The 12,332-nt window shown below is 35.8% G+C and overlaps 1 protein-coding gene across 1 annotated transcript; it reads right to left on the bottom strand.

Annotated features, from left to right (window-relative positions):
• Positions 1-11,104: 11,104 nt before the first annotated feature.
• On the bottom strand, positions 11,105-11,951 carry LOC141704307 (uncharacterized). Its single transcript, XM_074507554.1, has 2 exons — positions 11,487-11,951; positions 11,105-11,392 (listed from the first exon to the last, which is right to left on the bottom strand). The coding sequence occupies exons 1-2, from the start codon at positions 11,949-11,951 to the stop codon at positions 11,105-11,107; spliced, it is 753 nt and encodes a 250-aa protein (XP_074363655.1).
• Positions 11,952-12,332: the final 381 nt, after the last annotated feature.

Here is a 12,332-nt window from a genome sequence, read left to right as displayed (position 1 = left end):
GATAGAGAACACCCTCTCAAAATTTTATATATAAAGTGAATACAATAGTATGAACAAAGCAGTATAACTTGTAACTACAATGTTTTACAAATATTTAGCAAGTTTCTTCTACACCATCTGAACTATTCTTGAACAAACAGTCCCTGATTTTAACTACTAGAAAAACAACAACAGTCCCTGAATGGTGGTAGGCAAACTCCTGCAGCATATCCTGAGTCTTTGCACTCGTCGGTGCAGTTCATGTCCAACTCTTTGCATTTCATAGAACAGCCTGCAAATTGCTTATTAACTCCGATTGCAGACACTGAAACCAAAAAGATCATTACAATAGTGTACACATATTATGAAGCAGCATGATAAAAACCAAAGCCTATACTGAAGTGTGTGAATTACATAAATCTCGCGATGAAAATTGATTACCAGGAGAAGCTAGTAGCAGAATTAGTGCAATCCATATCGCTAACTTTTTAGCAGTGGAAGAAAAAACTCAGGTGCACCATTTTTGCTCTAATTTCTTCTATATTACAAGTGTGATTACAAATGTTATATATCTTCAATGTACTCTGCGAATACATTATATACTACTAGCTATGCATGATTTTTTGACAGCTGTACATAGTGATAAAGCAATTAATCATCCACAGTCATCTATACTTATCTGCTAACTAACTTTTGATGGATATGCATTTCCTCGCTAGAGGTAGCTGCAATCTTTGACTGCAAAATTTGTTTTTGGATGATGTAAAAACTACAAGCTATAAGAAAACCTAAAAAAGTATACTGAAAATACAATATATAGCATTTGACAAATGGATATCAACCGAACAACAACAAAAGAAGACATTTTAAATAGAAGACATTCTCTCCTAAAGAAATATATTTGCAATTTGCCATATACTTTTAATGTGTTCAAATTTAACATCCATTCAATAAGTTTTACCAAAATTCATTCAAGTTTAACATACAATCTAAAATAAAATCTAAGGCACTATAGGACTCCCAACTCAGTTTTTATTAGTTTACCAAAATCCTCATCAAATAAGAAAAGATCTAAAATAATTTAAGCGAAACTATTGAACCGAAACTAATTTTACTAAAGATAAAAAGACATAAACTCACTTAAGTATCATTAACAATATATAAATACTATGAAAACATGATAAATTATTTACAACATAGTTGATAAAATTTCATAATACTCTTTTCAAAAACTCCATTAAAATTACTTACTCATGGAGTCTGATGCATTGACGTGATTGAGTATGATCGACTTTTAAAAAATTGTCCAAAGTATTATGTAAATTTTATAAATATAAAATAAATTACTACAAAAGCAAGTCATTGAAGGTGCAACCTTGATCTTTTTTGGAGCAAATTTCTTCATTGTTTGCTGCAACAAATTCCTAATAGAGGTATAGTAGAAAATGAACATCAATATTTTCAAAAATATAAATCCTCTAATCAAGTTTGAAGAGCTTAAAAATACTGGATGCCAACCTTTCGGGAATGAAATTCTATGAATATATTTAAAATTTTGTGCCATAGTAGAATTGTCGACTAATGTTTCTAGATCCATTGTACTTGATCTATCTATTACTACGAAGGTAAATTAAAAACTGTTATGAACCATGAAATTTCAATTCGATCATATCTTTTGTCAAATTTGCAAAAAAATAGTAAAATTTTGTTCAAACTTTAATCAAACCGAAACTCGAAGTTAAAATAAATAACAAACATAATTTTTTAATATATACATACATGATTTGGATCGGGATTAGATTTCCCTCACTCTGTAAATATAATTTTAAGGGAAAATTTAAGTTTTGAAAAAATAAGCATAAAAATGGTTTCGATTCTATCTCGTTGGCTTGAAAAATAGTAAGAATCCATCTATTTAAATAAAATTGTAGAATTTATATTCTAAAAATCATTGTATGCAATAACTTACCGATTTGACTTGAAAAATATCCACATCTTGAAACGATTAGAATCATAAGGCGAAGACGAAAGAAAAATACAAGAATTTAGGAAGAAATAGCAAACAACATAGCACGATATGATATTTCTGGGGACGATAAAATTGATAAGTGGTTGAAGAGTTGAAGTTATATGTGAATCATCAAATCTAACTTTGTTAAAAATGTGAGAGGAGAGTTTTGGATAGAGAATAGATCGGGGAAATAATAATGGTACAAACTTAAGATATTTGGAAATGAGCTAGAAGAAAAGATTTATAGAAATTAACAGCAAATTGGGGAAAAAGAAAAAAAAACAAGAAACGTGGCGGCAGAGAATTAATGTTCGTGGCATTGCTAAAACACGCGGCTTTTTAATATAGCGACAGGTGTCCAACTCCTTAATTATATATATTGACACGTAAAAGTTAATAATATGTGCTCGGCAAGTAAAATTAACTGTTTGTTGAGTTGTACACATTTTTCTTGAATGCTAGCGCAACCAAATGAAAAATTATAAATTTTTGTATTTTATATATTATATCTAGATTATAAGAAATTCATTAAATATAAAATTAAATAATTACAAAGTTAAAATTATTAGTTATAAAAGTATACAATTCCAAATTTATTATTTAAAATACTAGAAATCACGAACTTCAATTTTGTTATAGTAGCATTCAAGAAAAAAATGTATAAAACTCGTTAAAAGATTACTTTACTTCTCGAGCAAATATTAGAGTATGTTTTTGATATTTATTATGACTACTCAAATGATACCATTAAGATTACTGTTCACAACCATATATCCGTTCACTTGAGTGACCACTTTCATATTTAACTCGAAGCAATTGTAAGAACCCACATAATTGTAAGAACCCACATAAGCTCTGTTAACATCTTAAGCTGAAAGTCTAAATTTAAAGTGTTATACGGGACTGAACTACACAATGATGCTATTGTTGGAAAATGTGGGTAGTAGTCCCACATTATCAAGTCAATTTGAGTCATAAGTTGAGTGGATAACTGTTGCATGCGCACAACGAGTGACACTTGGAATGCGTTCTCCTCAGAGAGAGCTTCTGAGACACTTTGAATCACTCAAAATAACTTAGAGATGGATGAAATATGATCATTCAAAGTTAGTCTCTTAATAATGATAAATTTGTGGAAGAAAAGAAAGCCCCACATTGGTTTTGCAAAAGGAGCATCCATAACTGTTATATAGCAAAACACTTAAGTAGTGTTTCAAATGTGTTAATTATGTATTGCCCTAACACCTGTGTGCGCGCGCAAGGGGTGCCAATCTTGGCTTTCGAGGAACAATCCGAGGCTTGCGAAGTGTTCGAGCTTTCCCGCGTGTGCGATGTGCGGACACGAATGTCTAGCAGAAATTGACCCAAATAATCACAAACTAATTTTACTTTTTTTTTATCGTAGGTAACCCGCAGCCGCTACCCTTCGGGTGCGCACTGGGTAAACCCTACGGGCTCACGCAATAGCCTGCAAACCACGTAAACCAAGGTAAACCGTATTTAAGCGACATGCTCTGACTCATGAGGTATAATCATAAAATTCTCCTCCCGTGGGATTCGAACCTGTGATCAAGAGGATAGTTATCCTCTTTTAACCAACTGACCCAACCCTTTGCGGGCACAATTTTGCTAATTTAATTTCCACTAGTTTTGGGCTTTTAAAATTTTAATTCCTTTTGACTACGGATTATTATAATTGATTTGACGTAATAATAATCAGATTCAATTACGGATTTGATTTATTAACCGACTGATTAATTAATGCATTTTAATTAATTACGCGTGGAGTAGCGCACACGTTTCCTCGAGCTTATATAATATCGTATCAGACTTAGGGTTATTCGATATACAAACACACAGATTGCTCTGTTCTAGTTCACCGAAGGTGCTGTTCGCGTAACATCATCGTCTTCTCGTTTATCCTGGGAGGCTAACGACTCGCACATACAATAAGGGCCGTAATAGTTTCAAGGAGGCAGTTATCCGACTGAACTCGAGAACTCTCATTCATATCCTTTTAGTTGGTTTCTGTTATTCGCACACACTTATATTACATGGTATTAATAGTATATTGTGTTCACAGCTATACATATCCCCTTTGAATATTTTGTCCATTAGGAAGAGGAATGACAAATTATTAAAAAGAAAATTGGTTTTAGTAGTAAAACTTAATGCTTCATTTGTGAATTGTCATAACGAGTACTGCAGAGTGACTACGGACGAAAAATCAGAACATCCACACATTAATTTTATTCATTAGCCATTGAAAGCACATAACACTTGTACAGAGAAATGACTTTCATACATATTCTTGGATGATAGTTTAATTAGAATAAAAACAGCAACAATCTTTCTGTATAGGAATGCAACCTCCTCCACGAAACCCCGAGTCTCTCCATAACTCATCACAATCAATCCCCAAGTCTGCGCATTTTCCAAAACATTCTCCAATTGTTCCTTTCTCTCTAATCCCCAAGTCTGCGCTTCTGTGCACATGCAACATACGGAAAATAAGGCACACAAGCGTATGCATGTAAACTCAGTGATGAACTATACCAAGCAAGACGATTAGCAAAATAAGTGTAATCCATGTCACAAAAGTTCCTTGGCCATGAAAGAAATACTCTTGTGAACTTACTTGTTGAATTATAATTACTCAATTCCAGATAACTAATGAAATATGAGGTATTGACCACTATACATACGGACAAACCACCATCCCTCATCTCTATCTGATCCGCTTGTGAGCTTACTTGTTCAATTATAATTACTCAACTACAGATAATCGAAATAAGTTATAACAACATGTTTGCGTATTGAGTATAAAGGTGGCGCATTGATAATATTATTGTGTGGTATATTATTAATTTTCAAAAAAAGACTAATATTTTTAAATATTTCCTTCATTAAAAAGGCATTAAGATAGTTCAGGTATACCGAATTCACCGACATCTTAATATTATCTTCGTAAAAACTTTATCTTTCTGTGAGCAATGATAAGTAAATAGTATATTTTGGGGTTTCCTGAGTTTAATTACTATCAGGATGTTCTCACTCATTTATGTTTAATACAAAAGAAGCTAATATGAGGGTTTCTATCCGGTCACAAACATGAATAGTTAATAGTTTCACATGTTTTAGCTCGACCGAAAGAAATAAAATTATACACAGCTGAGATATAAACTAGTTGATAATCCCGAATCACCCGGGGATCCCTTCCTTGTTGAACCCGGACCCGAACTCGGTTGGACAGAAATGACGGCGGCGTGCGGTTGTAGCTATAGGGTGGGAACCTACAAAATAGAACCAGGAGGGGGGTGGCGTCACCGCGGCACTCCGGCGTGAAAATTAGAAAGGGTTTTGAAAGGGGTAAAACGTGAATTATACGAGGTATATTGTGGTGTGTGTGTATATGAGAGATGAAGTAACCCCTTATACCCCTTTTATACCCCTTTTTGTTCAGCCTTTTATAGGCTTTCCATTAGGGTTTAGGGGTCTGTACCCTTTTGATCTGGACATGTAGGTGTGATTTTGGACTGTAGAACGTGTGGACGTTCATGATGAGCTGGTGTTCTACTGAAATCCGGACCGTAGGAACGTTCTGGGTCCGGGCTACCTGACGGTGGTGATACTGCCACGTGTCCTGGGGGTCTGCCAGAGTTATTGCTGAATGGTCCTGAGCCTTCTTATTGGGGTCTTGGGCTCTTACCGACGGCCTGTGATATTATAGGCTATCACTAGTGTTATAGTAACTAAATAAATTGTATATATCTGATTATTTGTGTTCGAAAGCATGAAATTAGAATAGTAAATATCGAAGCTATTCATCTATAATCACTTACAATACTTGATGCAGAGCTGAACTACAATTTGCTATTATGATTGAACTTCGTTTTATTTTGCATACTTATGTTATTTCTCTGACAACTATTCTTGAACAAATCATGTACACAGTTACAGTCATAGACATATTACGCTGATCATTATGCATGTACTCTGAGGTTACAAAAATTTTCAAGTACTTCAAGTGCAGCACTGATAATCACAGATCACGAGACGACAAACAATTTGTTCATAAATACTAAATATCTTTAATTACATCTACAGTTGGTGAGAATTTAGAAAAACTATGTTTCTCTCCTTAAAATCAGTACAAAACTATTTTAAATTTAATAGCCACCATTTCATCTTGACTCCACCTCTTTCATCATGAGACGACAAACAAATTATTTATAAACATTAAATATCTTTAAGTGGCATTTGTTGTCGGTAAAAAATAGAAAACTCTTGTTCCCCTCAAAATCCATTATTAAATTCAGTAGCTGCATTTCATTTAACGTCTCATCCTTTGCCACTCCCCGCCTCGATAGTGTTCCAAAGAGGTTAAAAAAAAATTACTGCACAAATGACAAGAAAATGAGTATCAGAACACCCTCTGAAAATTTTATATATAAATATCCATTGTGTGTGTACATTGGTACAATGATAGAGAACACCCTCTGAAATTTATATATAAAGTGAATACAATAGTATGAACAAAGCAGTAAACTTGTAACTACACTGTTTTACAAATATTTAGCAAGTTTCTTCTACACCATCTGATAACTATTCTTCAACAAACAAACAACAGTCCCTGAATGGTGGTAGGCAAACTCTGCAGCATATCCTGAGTCTTTGCACTCGTCGTTGCAGTTCATGTCCACCCTTTGCATTTGATAGAACAGCCCGCAGATGCTTATTAACTCCGATTGCAGACACTGAAACCAAAAGAATCATTACAATAGTGTACAGCATATTAGAAGCAGCATGATAAAAACCAAAGCCTATACTGAAGTGTGTGAATTACATAATCTCGCGATGAAAATTGATTACCAGGAGAAGCTAGGAGCAAAATTAGTGCAATCCATATCGCTAACTTTTTAGCAGTGGAAGAAAACCTCAGGTGCACCATTTTTGCTCTAATTTCTTCTATATTACAAGTTTGATTACAAATGTTATATACTTCAATGTACCTCTGCGAATACATTATATACTACTAGCTATGCATGTTTGTTGACAGCTGTACATAGTGATAAAGCAATTAATCATCCACAGTCATCTATACTTATCTGCCAACTAACTTTTGATGGATATGCATTTCCTCGCTAGAGGTAGCTGCAATCTTTGACTGCAACATTTGTTTTTGGATGATGTAAAAACTACAAGCTATAAGAAAACCTAAAAAAGTATACTGAAAATGTTATAACGATCAAACAGTTATAGATACATGTATAAAGCTGTTTAGAAGTAAGAACATAGAAACAAAGTTTGTGCTTGTCAAAAGACCATGCAATAATTTTTTATTCTGCAGCACTAATTTTTTACCTATAGAAAGCTAAACAACTGGCTACCACAAAATCAAGGACTACATGCCATGACTTTCCTTAAACAGACTCCAGAATCCTGTATTCTTGCTACTTGCTTATTCTACCAAATCACTCATAATAAAAACAAATAAGTTTAAGATTATAACTCCCACAGAAAATACGATATATAGCATTTGACAAATGGATATCAACCGAACAAAAACAAAAGAAGACATTTTAAATAGAAGATATTTTCTCCTAAAGAAATATATTTGCAATTTGCCATATACTTTTAATGTGTTCAAATTTAACATCCATTCAATAAGTTTTACACCAAATTCCTTCAAGTTTAACATACAATCCAAGTCCAACACAGATGAAAATAAAATCTAAGGCACTATAGGACTCCCAACTCAGTTTTTTTTTATTAATTTTACCAAAATCATCATCAAATAAGAAAAGATCTAAAATAATTTAAGACAAAAACTATTGAACCGAAACCTAATTTTACTAACGACTAAAATTGCATAATAAAAACAATAAGTTTAAGATTATAACTCCAACACTCTCCCCCTTAATCTTAAACTCTCAGACAAGTTCCTTTACTCCCAGAAGTTCCCTCATTCTCTCAAACTTGATGGTGGACAGTGCCTTTGTCAAAATGTCAGCTCGTTGATGTTCACATAGCTATGTGCTTTATGACTATTTCCCCACGCTCCACACACTCCCGAATGAAATGATAACGAATACTAATATGCTTGCTGCGCCCATAGAAAACAGGATTTTTGGCAAGATCTATAGCTGACTGTTGTCTATGTATAGAACAATTGGCCCTATGCATTCATTCATGACCTGACTTAAAACATTCGAAGCCACATACCTTGACAAGGGCCGCTGTGGCAGCCATGAATTCGGCCTCACAGGAGGAACAAAGCTACACATTTCTGCTTTTGAGACATCCATGTGATCATGTTTTCATTTAAATAAAACACCATACCCCCAATACTCATACTCCTCCTGTCATCAATATTACCTGCCAAAGTTAGAATGTTATTACCTCCCTGTTTCGAATAGATCAGTCCGTAGTCAAGCGTGCCTTTTTATATATCGAAGTATCCTCTTTACAGCATTTTGATGAAGAACAGTTGGTCGTTCCATGTAACGACTTATGATGCCAACAACATACGAAATGTCAGGCCTTGTATGAACAAGGTAACGAAGTCCACCCACCATAATTTTATACTGAGTCGTGTCTACTGTTTTACCTCCCTCATCTTTGGTTAACTGTTCTTTTGGGTCCATCGGGTACTTGGTGGGATTGCATCCTATCATTCCTGCATTCTCCAGAATTTTCTTTGCGTTACTCGACTGCTTTATCTTAATATAACCCTCCTTTTACTGAACTTCAATTCCCAGATAGTACGTTAGCTTTCCCAAATTACTCATTTCAAATTTTGAGTTCATTTGCTTCTTGAACTCCTCAATGATGCCCACATTAGAACCTGTGACCAACAGAATATCTACATAAACTGCGATTATCAACTTTTCACCTCTTACTTGCTTAGTATATACAACATGTTCATACGGGCAACGCTTGAACCCAAGTCCCAACAAACAGCTGTTGAGTTTCCCATACCAGGCTCGAGGGGCCTGGCGCAATCCGTACAAGGCCTTCAGAAGCTTATATACAAGATGTTCTTTTCCCTCATTTTCCATATCCTTCTGGTTGAGCCACATAAACCTCTTCGTTAATTTCACCATTCAGAAACGCAGTTTTTCACATCAAGATGATGCACTTGCCACTGATTTTTTGCAGATAAAGCTAGTAACAAACGAACAGTCTCCAATCGAGTCACAGGGGGCAAAAATTTCATCGAAATCCACACCATATCTTGAGCGTAGCCTTTGCTACGAGTTGCGCTTTATGTTTCACTATTTTTTCCGTCTGCAATCTTTCTTCAGTTTGAATATCCACTTTAGGCCTATGGTCTTGTGCCCGTATGGAAGTTCCGTTAGTACCCAAGTTCCATTTTTTTGATGGATTCAATCTCCTTGTCCATTGCTTGTTTCCATTCCCTTTTTTTTAACTGCTTGCCCATAGTTGCCCACTAAAAGTAACTCGTCCCTCCACTTCTACTACCTCTGAATTATTGTAAATATCATTAAGCGTTCTGTACCGCTTTGGCTCGCTGCTATCATCATAGTTATCAGAATTTTGGTAGCTCGATGGTGAGTGAGGAGGTGTTATTTCACGAGCTTCCGAGATGTCATCATTTTCTGCACCTTCTTGCTGAGACTGCTCGATATCTGTATGCATTTCAGGAACTAAGAAAGACCCAGCATAACTTTCTTCCTCTTTTTGTCGATTCCAAGGCCAGTGTTTTAACTCATCGAACAGAACATCCCTACTTACATATACTCGTTTGTTTATAGGATCAAACAAGCGATAAGCCTTAGTATCTGGTTCCTTTCCAAGATTAATTACTTGCATACTTCGATCATCCAATTTTTTTATGTGCACATGTGGGACTTTCATATGCGCCAAACATCCAAAAACACGGACATGACTAATATTTGGCTTTGAACCTGTCCAAGCCTCATAAGGTGTTTGTCCAGACAGAGCTCGAGTGGGTAACCTGTTAAGTATGTAAACTGAGTGCCGAACTGCCTCCCCCCATAATTCTGATGGTAACTTTGTTTCTTTCAAGTAGCTACGTGCCATTTCAACCACTGTTCGATTTCTGCGCTCCACAACACCATTTTGTTGGGGCGTGTATAGAGCCGTATAGTGCAGCTCAATCCCAATCTCTTCACAATACGAAGTGGAATTCCCTTGAGGAAACTCTCCTCCTCGATCTGATCTAAAACCTTCACTTTTTTTCCATTTCCATCCTCAACTTTCGCTCGAAATTTTTTAAAGCACTAAAAGCCTCATCTTTACTTTTGAGTAAGTATATCCACATGACACGACTGAAATCATCAACAAGAAGGAAGAAATATTTGTTACCTCCAGCAGTTGCAGGTTCAATAGGACCGCACAAATCACATGGACTGACTCTAGGACTTTGCTGGCCCTGTAGCTTGATTTCGATGGAAATGACTTTCTTGTTTGTTTCGACACCAAACATCCCGTACAAACATCTTTTGGTTGAATAATGTTTGGCAGCCCATACACCATTCTATCCTTATACATCAAAGCAATGGATTTGAAATTGATGTGCCCCAAGCGTGTGTGCCACAGGTACGCTACTTCTTCAGATCTATAAAATAAGCACTCTGGCTCAATATTCTCAATGATTAACTTATACAACCTGTTGGAAGATCTTTTTACCTTCATCAATAAATCTCCTTTCTTCTCATAAACCCACAGATAGTCTCCATTTAGCACGACTTTATTTTCTTCCTCTGACAGTTGACCTAGGCTGATTATATTGCTGCACAAACTGGGTATATAATACACATCATGGAGTGTCCGTTCCTCACCATTTTTACATTTAAAGATTATTGACCCTTTTCCTTCTATGTTGACTGTTGATCCATCCCCGAACTTGACTTGACCATTTACTCCCTCGTCTAAAGTCTTGAATTTTGACTTTGCACCCGTCATATGATTGCTAGCGCCGTTGTCCAAATACCATACATTAGACTCCACTCATTTTTCTTTGTCATTTATTATGAGTTTTGGTCGCATCCCCTGTTCATTCAGCAACATTAAATCGGCATGCTTTGCTAATAATAGCGCTGGTTCATCATCATCCATCCTGGACAATTAGACCTCCTGTGTCACTTCTCTAGTACGACGGGGTTTTCTGCACTCCGCTGCGTAGTGTCCATAATTGTTATAATTGTAACATTTTATTTTGCTTTTATCCCTTGCACCTCGCCCTTTCATGTAACCAGTGGACTCTGCTCCAGTTTTTCCAGTTCGCTTTAGCCACTCTTCTCTGGTCAATAGTAGTTTACACTCATCCTTCTCTTTCTTAGCCCATTCATCATTTGTGAGCAGTAACTGACTGCTAGCACCTTCAGTATGGCCTTTCAATCTTTCTTCATGTGCCTTAAGAGATCCCACAATCTCTTCAAACCGTCATTGTCTCCATATTCCCAAATTGCTCCAGCGTTGAGGCTATTTGCAGGAATTTCGTTGGTACAGCTCTTAGTAACTTTTTCACCATATATGATTCATTTATTTCTTCTCCGAGTGCCCTGATGTTTGTTACCAGTCCATTGAGTCTCATGCAGAAATCATCAAGCTGATCATTGTCCTTCATCTGCAATGATTCAAACTCCGTTTTCAAAGTCTGGATCCTTGCTTTTTTGACTCTGTCGGCTCCTTGGCACAGAGTTTTGATAGCTTCCCAGGCGTCTTTAGCCTTCTTTTTGTCTGCAATCGAAAGCAAACTCTCTTCTGGTATTCCCTGGTAAATCATGGCCAGGGCAATCTTATCAGTCCTCTCGTCTATCGTAGCCTTTGGATCAGTTGGTTCTATTGCCTCCCAGACTCCGTGTGCTTGCATAAACACTCTCATCTTTAACGCCCAAGCAGTATAGTTGCTTTTGGTTAACATCGGATAACTCAAACCCATAGATCCTCCCTTCATCTTGTTTGCGTCCATCGTTGCTTTTGACATAAACACGAACTATCACTTTGAACCTTAATGCTCTGATACCAAGTGTTGTAAACGATCAAACAATTATAGATACATGTATAAGCTGTTTAGAAGTAAGAACATAGAAACAAAGTTTGTGCTTGTCAAAAGACCATGCAATAATTTTTTATTCTGCAGCACTATTACATATAGAAAGCTAAACAACTGGCTACCATAAAATCAGGGACTACATGCCATGACTTTCCTTAAACAGACTCCATGATCCCTGTATTCTTGCTACTGCTTATTCTACCAAATCACTCATAATAAAAACAAATAAGTTTAAGATTATAACTCCAACAGAAAATACGATATATAGCATTTGACAAATGGATATCAACCGAACAA

This window comes from Apium graveolens, unplaced genomic scaffold, assembly GCF_009905375.1.
Source record: "Apium graveolens cultivar Ventura unplaced genomic scaffold, ASM990537v1 ctg7702, whole genome shotgun sequence".
Classification (NCBI taxonomy): domain Eukaryota; kingdom Viridiplantae; phylum Streptophyta; class Magnoliopsida; order Apiales; family Apiaceae; genus Apium; species Apium graveolens.
The sequence above is the reverse complement of the archived record's forward strand: the minus strand, read 5'-3'. Positions and strand labels throughout refer to the sequence as shown.

Bases quoted from the DNA above. Each gene is read 5' to 3' on its own strand.
- LOC141704307 (XM_074507554.1), bottom strand. From the start codon at position 11,951: ATGGACGCAAACAAGATGAAGGGAGGATCTATGGGTTTGAGTTATCCG. The intron at 11,393-11,486 runs GTACCAACGAAA...GGATCTCTTAAG, and splicing joins TGAAAAAGTTACTAAGAGCT to GCACATGAAGAAAGATTGAA.